The sequence below is a fragment of the Octopus sinensis genome, linkage group LG4 (assembly GCF_006345805.1).
Source record: "Octopus sinensis linkage group LG4, ASM634580v1, whole genome shotgun sequence".
NCBI lineage: Eukaryota > Metazoa > Mollusca > Cephalopoda > Octopoda > Octopodidae > Octopus > Octopus sinensis.
In genome coordinates this window covers 11551572-11565834 of record NC_043000.1, presented here as the reverse complement: position 1 = coordinate 11565834, position 14263 = coordinate 11551572, and the positions used below count along the sequence as shown (strand labels likewise).

The 14263-nt window shown below is 37.5% G+C and overlaps 1 protein-coding gene across 1 annotated transcript in view; it reads right to left on the bottom strand.

Annotated features, from left to right (window-relative positions):
- Nucleotides 1-13700, bottom strand: part of LOC115210241 (zinc finger protein 271-like) — a 14789-nt gene extending 1089 nt beyond the window's left edge. Inside the window, exons 1-3 of the mRNA XM_036502676.1 lie at nt 13457-13700; nt 9424-10942; nt 9242-9318 (exon numbers count right to left, since the gene is read on the bottom strand). Of these exons, the coding sequence (XP_036358569.1) occupies nt 9242-9318; nt 9424-10396 (1050 nt within the window). The 5' untranslated portion in view covers nt 10397-10942; nt 13457-13700. The remainder of the gene's footprint in view (nt 1-9241; nt 9319-9423; nt 10943-13456) is intronic.
- Nucleotides 13701-14263: the final 563 nt, after the last annotated feature.

The window sequence follows — 14263 nt, the reverse complement described above, 5'->3', positions numbered from 1 at the left end:
TTCATTTTTGCCTTTTGAATTAATTAGACTCCGAAATAATTCGTAGAATTTATATTGGATCTGTACCAAACTGGATTATGAATTAAAGGTCGTCTACAACTACATTTTTTTTCCTTTCATTATACATAATTCATTGTTTTTGCCAATACTGAATATATATTTTATGTATATATTCTTTGCCTGGACTGTACCGGCGGACTTGGACGTTTAACACCACTTTAAAGGATTTCAGTCTTCACCTCTTTTATATATATATATATATATTTCTTTTTTTCTTTTTTTTTCTTTTTTACTTGTTTCAGTCATTTGACTGAGGCCATGCTGGAGCACCGCCTTTAGTCGAGCAAATCGACCCCGGAACTTATTCTTTGTAAGCCCAGTACTTATTCTATCGGTCTCTTTTTGCCGAACCGCTAAGTGACGGGGACGTAAACACACCAGCATCGGTTGTCAAGCGATGGTGGGAGGAGAAACACAGATACATATACATATATACACACACATACATATGCATATATACATATATACGACAGGCTTCTTTCAGTTTCCGTCTACCAAATCCACTCACAAGGCATTGGTCGGCCCGAGGCTATAGCAGAAGACACTTGCCCAAGATGCCACGCAGTGGGACTGAACCCGGAACCATGTGGTTGGTAAGCAAGCTACTTACCACACAGCCACTCCATATATATATATATATATATATATATATATATATATATATATATATATAAAAATTATAATTTAGGGTATTTAAGAGATACCATAACGCTGGAAATAGCAGCCAAAACTTGACTCTAAAACCACATTAAATGTTCATACACCACTAGTATGAACATTTAATGTGGTTTTAGAGTCAAGTTTTGGCTGCTATTTACAGCGTGGTGGTATCTCTTAAATACCCTAAATTATAATTTTAATAATAATTATTACATTTGAAGGTTTTTATTCCCATGCTGGCCACCTGATAAGATCGGTATTTAACTAACGATCTTTTCCTTATATATATATATATATATATATATACATACTAGCTGAAGGTGACCCGCTCTACGCGCGGGTAAGAGTGTGGTTGTTACTTTCTGTTGCTTCCTTTCAGCACGTAAAAAGCACCATCCGAACGTGGCGGATTGCAGCGCCGCCTTGACTGGCTTCTGTGCTGGTGGCACGTAAAAAGCACCAACCGATCGTGGCCGCTGCCAGCCCCCCTGGCACCTGTGCAGGCGGCACGAAAAAAGCACCCACTACGCTCACAGAGTGGTTGGCGTTAGGAAGGGCATCCACCTGTCGAAACACTGCCAGATCAGACTGGAGCCTGGTGCAGCCTCCTGGCTTCCCAGACCCTGTCAAACTGTCCAACCCGTGCTAGCACGGAAAACGGATGTTAAACGATGATGATGATGATGATGATTCTCCCTCTTTGTTTCTTTCTCCTTTCTCTCGGACTCTTCCTCGCTTTCTCTTACTCTCTATCTTTATGTATCTCTCTCCCATTTATAAACAACAAAAGATCTTGAGTAAGTTGAGAAATAAAATATTTAGAAAGATCAATCATAAATATCAGGCAGTAACAACGGAAAGGTCTGCTTCAAGAGAGACAGCAAAACACTAACATTTAAAAGGGACAGACGAACTTGCGAGCTGAATAAAAATAATAAAATATTGGAAACCAAAGTTTGAAGGGATAGAATTTGAGGATAGTAGAGTCACCATGGCTGGCATTTCTTAACGACGGACAGCAACGTATTGACAGTTCAACGGCTGGCGTAAAATTTTGAACTTGATGTAAAAGAAAATCCCTAAAAACCAAGTTTTGAATTGATTCTTTCTCATGACAGTAGACTCACGATGGCAAGCATTCAAAACTTCTTCATCATGGACGGCAACACATTGACGATTAAAAGGCTGGCGCAAATTTTTTAGCTTGATGTAACAGAGAATTGCTAAACACCCGCTCCTTTAAATTTTAATCCCCTCCAGCCCCATTTAGACCCCTTTTCACATTTTGGTAATATAACCCGATTTCATTGGGTCTACTGGGGCCACATTTTATAAGATGAGGACTCAACCAAGTTTCCCAAGTTCTGGTCATAGACCATAGAACAGTCAAGCAAGTTTCCCGAGTTCTGGTCATAGACCATAGAACAGTCAAGCAAGTTTCCCGAGTTCTGGTCATAGACCATAGAACACTCAACCAAGTTTCCCGAGTTCTGGTCATAGACCATAGAACACTCAACCAAGTTTCCCGAGTTCTGGTCATTTGCAGAATAAATAGAGACGGCGGAGGTGGCAGATGTCGTTGCAATGTAAACATGATTTGTTATAAGAGAAAGATTGTCCAGATTGTGTGTTGTTGGTTGTGGTGGCGATGATAATTATCTTTAAGAATGGAGATAAAGAGAAATTGAATGGGAGTTAGAGGTAGAAAGAGAAGGTGTAAATTTTGGAGTGAATCCGACGGGATGTAGTGGGCTTTAACCCCGGCAAAAAAAAAAATAATATCTGTTGCGTTTCTGAAAGAGGTGAAGTAGGAATATTGAAACTTTTGCGGCTGTCATTGATAGACTCGTTGTAGAATAAATAGAGACGGCGAAAAAAGAGAGCTCGAGAAAGAAAAGGTGATATATGAAAGAGAGGACGGGAAAATGAAATATTTTGCAATTTAAACATGATTTGTTTTAAGAGAAAGATTGTCATGATTGTGTGTTGGTGGTGTTGGTGGTGGCGATGATAATTGTAGACCCCTTTTCACATTTTGATGAAGAGAACCCGATTTCATTCGGGTGTACTGGGGCCACATATAGGTGTGTGTGTGTGTGTGTGTGTGTGTGTGTGTGCACGCTGTAGAAATTAAATTAGAGATAAAACTACTAATAGGGAAATGAAACAGTAAAAAACCAAAAACAAAAACATAAAAATAAAAATATAATATTAGATATATGTATATATGTGTGTGTGTGTTGACAGGTAGACAATAGAATGCGATGGCGATGGCGATGGCGATGGCGATGGCGAGGGCAATGTAATATTTGTTTCTGTCTATGAACGTTGATAGATACATGAGTAAAATGTATGGGAAGCTAAGAGATAAGAGTGAGTGAAAATGTTCTTGGAAGAGAGTGATTTGAGGAAGACTTTACATTAAATAACTGGAGTGGACTTGTCAAATGAAGAGGAGTGAGAGGGTACTGGAGGAAATAGGGTGAGTGAGGAAGATGGCCCCTAGCAACCACACCTTTTAAGATAGGGATTTCTAAGGTAGCCCACGAGCATCGTCACCTCATTCTACATGTCCCTGTAAATTTTGGAGCGAATCGGACGGGATGTAGTGGCATTGAAAGCGATCCAAGCGGTAAAAACGCATTTCAGTTTTATATATAGAGAAGATATATATATATCCATAAAATGGAACAAGAACGCAACAGACGACAATAAAACATCGGACTGATGGACGATACAAAGACGGACAGGAAAAAGCAAGGACGGGATCATAGACTCTCTCGTCGTTAGACGACATATGAGGGCTCGGCAATTTCTTGCCAAACAACCACACAGATGTTTTATTTATTGTGATCGAATGTTTGTGTTCACATAAGCTCACACTCTCCATCAAATCGACATTACCTGTACAGGTGTACCTTGTGCCACATGTCAGATGACGAAATGATCGCAGAGCAACATGAAATGAAATGCTTTACTCAAGAACACAATGCAACGCCCGTCTGGGAATCGACCCCACGATCTAGTAATCGTGTGTGCAACACCCTAATAATTAAGCCAAGCGCCTTCATATATATATAATATATATATATATATATATATATATATATATATATATTTAGCAATTAAGGACAACTACTTAATAAGGAAAACTTAACAAGAAATTGTCAGGTAGATAGCGTGAAAACCTCATAAGAGAAAAAATTTCGAAAATAATTATTTCTTATTGAACATATTAATTTATATATAGAGGGCATTATACATACATGCCAGAAGGCATTATACATACATGCCACACGCTAAGAGGGACAATTAGTCATTTCTACCAAAAATATTACTAATCCCACCGAATGCCTTACTTTGAAAAATTGCATTCGGTGGGATTAGTAATATTTTTGGTAGAAATGACTAATTGTCCCTCTTAGCGTGTGGCATGTATGTATAATGCCTTCTGGCATGTATGTATAATGCCCTCTATATATAAATTTAATATTATATATATATATATATATATATATATAATATATATATATATATATATATATATATATATTATATATATATATACACGCACACATACATACGCTTAAGCATTCTTCTTCTTCTTCTTCTTACCACCCCCTTTCTCCATTTTTTCCCTTTTTTCTGATGAAGAATTAGCGTCCGAAACGTTGAAGACTTTCCTTTATCTTTCGAGCATTAGTTTTGATTTTTGAGATGTCTTCTCTGCTCATAAGGAACTGGTCTCAATTGCCATTTGGTAATTGAAACACACTCAACGGGGGCGGTAAAGTTTATACAAATGTATGTTTGTATGTATGAATCTATCTATCTATCTATCGATCGATCGATCGATCTATTTACTATTATAAGGTGGCGAGCTAGCAGAATCGTTAGCATCTCGGGCAATATGTTTAGCGGCATTTTGTCTCCCGTTGGTTCTGAGCTAAAATCCCATTGAGGTCTACTTTGGCTTTCATCCTGTCAGTGTCGTTAAAATAACTACCAGTTATACACTGGGGTTAATGTAAACGACTTAAAACCTCTCGGACCTTCCTGGTCCTGCGTCAAAATTTGAAACCAATATTATATTATATACTCACGCGACCCTTATACACATGTTCATACATGTATATATGTATGTGTGTATGTATGTATGTATGTATGTATGTATGTATGTATGTATGTATGTATGTATGTATGTATGTATACTCTCTTTACTCTCTTTTACTCTTTTACTTGCTTCAGTCATTTGACTGCGGCCATGCTGGAGCACCGCCTTTAGTCGAGCAAATCGACCCCAGGACTTATTCTTTGGAAGCCTAGTACTTATTCTATCGGTTGCTTTTGCTGAACCGGTGAGTTACGGGGACGTAAACACACCAGCATCGGTTGTCAAGGGATGCTGGGGGAGGACAAACACAGACACACAAACATATACACACGCATATATATATATATATATATATATAATATATATATATATACATACGACGGGCTTCTTTCAGTTTCCGTCTACCAAATCCACTCACAAGACTTTGGTCGGCCCGAGGCTATAGTAGAAGACACTTGACCAAGGTGCCACGCTGAGGGACTGAACCCGGATCCATGTGGTTGGTAAGCAAGCTACTTACCACACAGCCAGTCCTGCGCCTATGTATGTATATATGTATGTATGTTATGTAAATATGTGTATTTTGAGACAGATAATAAGGGAGAGAAATGCAGTTATAAAGCTAGCGATGTTTCAGTAAACATCCACAAGACGATAGTGTCAACTAGATTACAGAGGATACTGGGGGAAGGGATATATGTGTGCGCATGTTTGTGCGTGTGTGTGTGCGCGCGTGCGAGTTACGTGTATGTTTTGAGAATGTGTGTGAATGTTTGAAATTCATGTTATAATGTATTTGTATATATGAATGACCTATGTGATATATACATATATATGTATATATATCTATATGAATGTATATATATTCATACATACATACCATACATATATTTATATATGTATATATTTATAAATACATATATATATATATATATGTGCATACATATATGACATGTACATATGTATGTATGTATGTATGTATGTATGTATGTATGTATGTATGTATGTATGCATGTATGTATGTATGTATGTATGTATGTATGTATGTATGTATGTATGTATGTATGTATGTATGTATGTATGTATGTGTGTGTGTGTGAGAGAGAGAGAGAGAGAGTGTGCGTACGTTTAAGTGTACGTGTGAGGTCTGCCGCCTTACCTAGGATTTGACAAGGGAGGTGTGGGTCCCTTTCTATGCGGGGTAGCGTTGGTGAAGGTAGACGTTGTGGTTTTGATGGTGATGGTAGTTTTGGTACGATGGTAGCAGTAATGGTGGTTACAGCAATGGTGATGATGATCATCATCATCATCACTATTACTGTTACGGGGACGATGATCATCAATGGTGATGATCATCATCATCACCATTGCTGTCAACACCATTACTGCTACCATCGTACCAAAACTACCATCACCATCAAAACCACAACGTCTACCTCTACCAATGTTGGTGGTGGAGGTTATGCTGCTGGTGTCGACGGCGGTGCCATTGGTGATGATGGAGATGTAGAAGTGCTGGTTGTTGTAGTAGTGACAGCGGGTGGTAAAGGTGAGTTGATGGTATGGTGGTAGTGGCGTCGGTGACGGTTGTGATGGTTGTGATAGCGAGGAAGGGTGGTTTTATTTTATTTTCCTCCTTTTTTATTTTATAACAGTGATTGTACCGCAATCGTGATGTTAAGGGGGTGGCTGTCGTTGGTGGTTTTAGTGTGGTAGTGAAGGTGATAGTGAAATAATGTGACTGACGCTATTGATGGTGACGATGTTGATAGTGATGATGGCCGTGTAACAGGTGAAGGTGGTGGTGGTGGTAGTGGTGGTGGTGGTGGTGGTTGCGGTCGGTGCTGGTTGTGGTGCTGGTGGTTATAGCGGTGCTGATGGTTGTGATGGTTGTGGTTGCAGTGTTGGTAGTACTGGTGGTGGTGATGATGGTGGTTGGGGGTAGTGCTGTAATTGTCGTTGTGGGTGGTGGTGGTGGTGGTGGTGGTGGTAGTGGTGGTGATGGTGGTTGCGGTCGGTGCTGGTTGTGGTGCTGGTGGTTATGGTGGTGCTGATGGTTGTGGTGGTTGTGGTTGCAGTGTTGGTAGTACTGGTGGTGGTGGTGGCGGTGGTGGTGGTGGTGGTGATGGTGGTGGTGGTGATGATGGTGACGGTGCTGGTGGTTATAGCGGTGCTGATGGTTGTGATGGTTGTGGTTGCAGTGTTGGTAGTACTGGTGGTGGTGATGGTGGTGGTTGGGGGTAGTGTTGTAATTGTCGTTGTGGGTGGTGGTGGTGATGGTGGTTGCGGTCGGTGCTGGTTGTGGTGCTGGTGGTTATGGTGGTTATGGTGGTTGTGGTTGCAGTGTTGGTAGTACTGGTGGTGGCGGCGGTGGTGATGGTTGTGGGTGATTCTCAGCAGTTTTGATGGTCAGATTAGTTCTAAATTTATCAAATACCATTCGAAAAAAATACAGTAGTTCATTTCATGTTTGGTTGAATGTGGTTCATGCCTCTGTCATGTGCGGATCCCATTTTTAACCAATATGGGTTAGTGTGATCATGGTAGAAAATTCTTGCAGCAACAGCATTACAAGAACCAAACACAATAAAAAAAAAAAAAACAAGAAAAGAAAGAAGAAACAATTTGTAGCCAATCACTAAAGAAAAACAAGAAAAATATTACTAAAAGAAAGAACAAAAATGAAAATTCTTAAAAGAAGAAAGGGTGAAAAGTCTGAGAAGCTTACAAGTGCGGTGTTAGAAGTAGTGGCTGAAGAGGAAACCATAACTAAAGTATAAGGAGATGGAAAAGTGGAGGAAAAAATGTGTAATTTTGAAAATTATTTTTTAAGAAAGGTTCCATTTCTATTCCAATTGTAAGAGTCCTCATGTGATGAATTCTTAAAATCCAGAGTTTTAAAAACCTGAGATTAAATAGATAACAGATTAAAGGCCCGGAAAGTAGATGCAAACTAGTATTATGAAACACTGGCCAATAGAGGAAAAATCCAAGGTAGTAAGCTGTGTGGGTGGGCATGTGTTTGTGGGGTAAAGAGTTGGAGGAAGGATAGTAGAATGCTAGTCAAGTGAAAAAGTGCATGTAGAGTATACAAAACTTTATACATGTATCCTAATATGATAAGATGAAATATTGTTTCACAGTTTATTTATTGATAACAACTATACAGTAATATCATTGATCTCTGAAAATACATTTCTCAACTATTTACCCACAATATCAAATATATTAACAGTATCTTTTATCTATCCATGAAATATGTTACACAGAATATATATGAATATGCTTTTATTGAAAATATCACAATCATATGTTACATAAAGAGATATAGCTGGAGTAATATAAAATATAGTCATAACCACTTGTTATTACTATGCAATATCTTCCTTCCACAAATACATTTATGGTTATATGAGTTATTTCATACATACATTGAACTTGAAAAAAAATAGCACATGTCCAGATAAAATATGTATTCAAGGTAAGAGACTACCATAAGGGGTGGCATAAGAAAGTTCATCAGGCTGTAAAACATCACTTCAAAATCAGAATCATGGTGTGTATAATTATTGTCATGAATTCATGGATTACTTCTCAGTGCATAATGTGAGGCCATGATTTATAATGGAAAATGGTTTTAAAATATTGTTCGCTGTTGTAAAATGTAATTAATTTTGACAATGCTAGTCACATCTTTGTATGGACAGATACATGTGAAGCTAAGTTGAATTTTTGGGTGATTAATTTACCACACATATTACAGTGAAATGGTTATTCTTTTTTATGAATACGTTTGTGCTTAGACAAATTACCACTTTGAGAGAAGGATTTACCACAGATATCACAATGATATGGCTTCTCACCTGTATGACTACGTTTGTGATAAATGAAGACATTACAGTAAGAGAATGATTTACCACAAATATCACAATGATATGGCTTCTCTCCTGTATGAATACGCTTGTGAGTAGTTAACTCACTACTTCCAGAAAATGATTTACCACAGATATCACAATGATATGGCTTCTCCCCAGTATGGATACGTTTGTGAGGAGTTAAGTAACTACTTGTTGCAAAGGATTTACCACAAACATCACACTGAAAGGGTTTCTCTCCTGTATGAACACGCTTGTGTGTAATTACTTGATATATTCCAGAGAATCTTTTGCCACAAATGTCACACTCAAATGGTTTCTCTCCTGTATGTGTACGTTTATGTTTAGTTAAGGTGCTATGTTGTGAGAAGCTTTTATCACAGATATCACAGTGATACGGTTTCTGCCCTGTATGAATACGTTTGTGACTTATTAAGGCATTCCTAAAAGTGAAAGATTTACCACAGACCTCACAGTGAAAAGGTTTCTCTCCTGTATGAATGCGTTTGTGAGAACTTAAAGCATTACTTACAGTGAATGATTTACCACAACTATCACAATGAAACGGCTTCTCTCCTGTATGAATACGTTTATGGTTAGTTAAAACAGCTTTATAAGAGAATGATTTACCACAGATATCACAGTGATATGGCTTCTTCCCCGAATGAATATGTTTGTGTGTAGTTAAGGCACTACTTGTAGGAAATGATTTACCACAGACATCACAGTGAAATGGTCGCTCCCCTGTATGAATACGTTTGTGTTTGGATAAGCAATGCATCTGAGAAAATGATTTGCCACAAATATAACACCGAAATGGTTTTTCTCCTGTATGTATACGTTTGTGTTTTGCTAAGGTACTATTTTGTGAGAAGTATTTATCACAAATATCACAGTGATAAGGCTTCTTCCCTGTATGAATACGTTTATGATTACATAAGATATAATGGCTAGAGAATGATTCACCACAGATATCACAATGATATGGTTTCTCTCCAGTATGAATACGCTTGTGAGTAGTTAAGGCACTACTTACAGAGAAGGATTTACTACAGACATCACAGTGATAAGGCTTCTCTCCAGTATGAATACGCCTATGAGAAGTTAAGGCACTTCTTACAGAGAATGATTTACCACAGATGTCACAGTTATATGGCTTCTCTCCTGTATGAATACGTTTGTGACAACGTAAGACTTTAGGGTTAGAGAATGATTTACCACAGATATCACAGTGAAATAACTTCTCTCCAGTATGAACACGTTTATGAGACGTTAAGCCACTATTTAAAGCAAATGATTTACCACAGATATCACAGTGATATGGCTTCTCCCCTGTATGAGTACGTTCATGTCTCATTAACGTACTACTCTGTGAGAATGATTTACCACAGACGTCACAGCAATATGGTTTCTCCCCTGTATGAATACGCTTGTGATTAACTAAGCCATTACTATGAGAGAAGGATTTGCCACAGGTGTCACAGGAATATGGCTTCTCTCCTGTATGAATACGTTTGTGTCTAGATAGAATACCATATTGAGAGAATGACTTGCCACAAATATCACAGTGAAATGGTTTCTCACCTGTATGTATACGCTTGTGTATAGTCAACTGACTACCTGACCTGAATGATTTACCACAAATATCACAATGATGTGATGATTTTTTACATATAGCTTTCGGCATGTCTTCAATGGATGAAAATAGATCAAATATTTAAAATTTTCCACAGTATTAAATTTGAGCTTTCTTCTAGTTAAAGTTTATTCTTTTCAAATTACACTCTCGGAGTGGTTGGCGTTAGGAAGGGCATCCAGCTGTAGAAACTCTGTCAGATCAAGATTAGAGCCTGGTACAGCCATCTGGTTTGCCAGACCTCAGTCAAATCGTCCAACCCATGCTAGCATGGAAAGCAGACGTTAAACGAGGATGATGATGATGAAATATTTCTACTGTTATCTGCTGCAGTCTTCTCTGAAACTTAAATATCTTGAGAACTCTTAGAAATCCATATAAGTTTAATTACAATTCAAACACACCAGACAAGACATAAAGAAAAGCTGTTGTTGTTCTGAATTGAGAGCAAGTATTTCACAGTGATCCTGCCATAGATTTATCGTATAAGGTTTATATCTCTTCTGTATAACATTCTCCTTAATCTTCAAGAGATGATAAATATAGAAGATATATCCAATGTAAAAAAGTTCTTTTATGCCAATGTCATCTGTTAATCTGAAATAACAAAGACACAATATAAGATACAAGGGTATAGATAAACATAGAAATTTAACAATATTTCTATATTGGTAGACAAATTAAGGATTTTTACAATATTTGACATTTATCCTAATCATTATATCCATGATGTGCTTGTCTATTGCAGTGTCATATGAATCTGTCACTGTTATTTATGACATATTCCATATCAGTTACGTTCGTATGAATAAAAGATTATCGTTATTAAACTTTTATTAATAAACACATGCTAGTATACCAACGCAATGATATACTAAAAATAGACAAGCACATCATATGACACTGCAAATAATTGTTGCTGACAAAGATCCGGAGATATTGTATTCACCTCAATAGACGTCATTGATTGGTTGAAATTGCCGAAATGCAAGAAATTAAACAACAAATAGCTTACAAACAACAGAATTTTCTCAAGAAAGCCAAGAGAAAAAGATGTTTTATAAACACATTCTACCAGTATACAAAGTTTAAAAGTTTTTAGTTACAAAGAAATTATTTTAAAAATCTGCCAGTCAAAGCGAAAAGATCCAAGAATCGGAAGGAAAAAGAAGGTGGGTGGCTAAAGCATTAGGTGGAGGGGTGATAATGTCGTTATTATGCACAGCTTATAAGGCGGCGAGATGGCAGTATAGTTAGCACGCTGGAAAAAGTGCTTAGCGGCATTTCGTCCATTTGTACGTTCCAAGTTCAAATTCTGCTGAGGTCGACTATGCCTTTCATCCTTCCGGATTCGATAAAATAAGTACAGCTGAGCACTGGAATCGATATAATCGACTTACTTCTTGATCCGAACTTGCTGGCCTTGCGCCAAAATTTGAAACCGTTACTATCCACGACTTACAGTAAAATTAACCGTCAACTCATTTCAGCAACAAGTGACACTCTGTGTAGTACAGTATTTATTATTATTATTATTTTTAAGTATGTGTATTGTTTCATTTTTCGGCATTCCTTCGATATAAGTCGATGGCCTTTTCGGCATTCCTTCGATATAAGTCGACAACTTTTGACAGTTCGGTTCGGATATCTTCGGTATAACTCGACAATTCACATCGGATATCTCCGTGACAGCTGCTAAAACGGGAGGAAGGTTGTGTGTGCGTGCTTTTTCTTGTCTGTGTCTGTTCTGTTTTTATGTATTTATGTGTTGTGGAATATAGATACAACGAAATTATGACAGCAATGTATCATTTTAAACTTGAAGAAACAAAAAATAAAAATAAAAAAGCCTTGCATATTTGTTCTTACCTGCTTCATTCGTGTATGTAAAATCTGCAAATTTCCAAGCAGAAAACAGAATCGAAGTCTATGCATCGCTAGTCCTAAACTTCGAATCTTGTTCCTTCTTAGAAATTTGCTGATTTTTACATACACACATGAAGCAGGTAAGAACAAATACGCAAGGCTTTTTTTTCTTCAAGTTTAAAATGAGACATTGCTGGCCGCACACACAACCCATTAGTTTTCTTCTTCCATTTCAGCAACTGTCACGAAGATATCCGAAGTCAATTGTTGATTTGTCACGGAAAGAGTCGAGTTTTTGTATTAATGTTGTCAAGTTATATGGAAGGAACGCCCATTTTTCTTTATAACATTAACAGAAATAAGAAAAGAAAAAGAAAAAAAGAGGGTGGGTAAAGCAGAACATGGAGAGGGAAGGGCGATGGGTCACATACCCTACAATAAATGGTGTGCACAGCCGCACCCCATTGGTTATGACCGCAGTAGCGTTGCTGCGGAGAATATTAACCGTCAACTATTTAAATGCCGCCGAAGTCGACATTGCGTTTCATCTTTTCGTGGTCGATAAAATAAATACCAGTTCAGCTCTGAGATCGATGTAATCGATTTATTCCTTCCCCAAGAAATTGCTGCCTTGTGCCAAAATTTGAAACCAATATTAACCGTCGACTTACTTCAGCAACAATTTATGACTTTCAACGCTAGAAATGTTTCAACACAGGGTGACTTGGTTTTCGATGGAAACGACACACAACCCTCACCAAATATCCAACTACCATCAAACCAATTCCACACATATATGCATGCATGTGTGTATGTACATCAGGGATTATATTATCTAATATGCCTTTCTTTAAGACGATAGAGTACGATTTGAGGGAAATGTGATTGCAAATTTTAGTAGGCCTATGTTCCTCGGCTAGGCAAGGCCCTTCATTATATAATAAACCCTTGATTATGTAATAACAAACAGAAATGCAAAATTGCAACAGTAAATGAGATAAATAAAATTTTCAAAAATCTATGAATTTATATCTCAGATTTAAATTAAGAGAAAAGAAACAAGAAAATTTCAAAAATAGATGTGAAATAAATGACCAAAATGTACTCTGCTAGCGTAAAAAAGACTATACGAAATATCAAATTTTAATTTATCTATTTGGATTTATATTAGTTAAACCGAACACGTTTTTGTTTTTATGAACAAAAACATCAAAGCTCGGGGAAAAAGCAAAATTGTTAACTTACGAGGAACCGCGAAGATTAAGGACAACGTTCTGAGCCCAACGGATGGTTGGACAACTCTCTACAACAGAAGTTAGAAATAGAGCATTTCGTCTGTAAACAAGTTATCAGGAGGAATGGAAATCTATTTCTGTTATTATAGTGGAAAATACGGAACTACTTTATAAAATACAGAGGTCCCGATGCATCTACGTAATGATATGAAGGCAGGTAATCTGGTTTTACCTAGGGTTCGTTTTTAGTGTTAGGGTTATGTTAGGTCACAGTACTTTCGGTAAAGCTAGATTACCTCCCCTTTATATCGTTACGTAGATGCGTCGGGACCTCTGTATTTAAGAGATGCCCAAAATACGACCTGGACATAAATAAAACAGGAAATGTCTGTTTAAAAAATTGTTTCCACTTATTAAGAGGGCAATCTTTCGTCTCTAGTAGACCTTTCCGTCGATTTCCGTAAAAAACTTCTTTTTTTTTTACATATGGGCTTGCGGGAACTTTTGAAGTAATGAGAGCGAAAGAGACTAAGAGAAAGCGATTGTATGACACATACATACACATACATAGATACATACACACACACACACATACATACATATACACATACACATACACCGAGTAAAAAATTTCAGTTATCTCTCTGTCTCTTCACACACACTAACAGAAGCACTTCACTTACACAACATACTTTCTGTCTCCCACACCCCATCAAACACACACACACACATGTACATCAATGCTTCCCCTGGACGGTAACTTCGAAAGAACTTCCCTCGTCATAAAATCGCTTTCTCTTAGTCTCTTTCGCTCTCA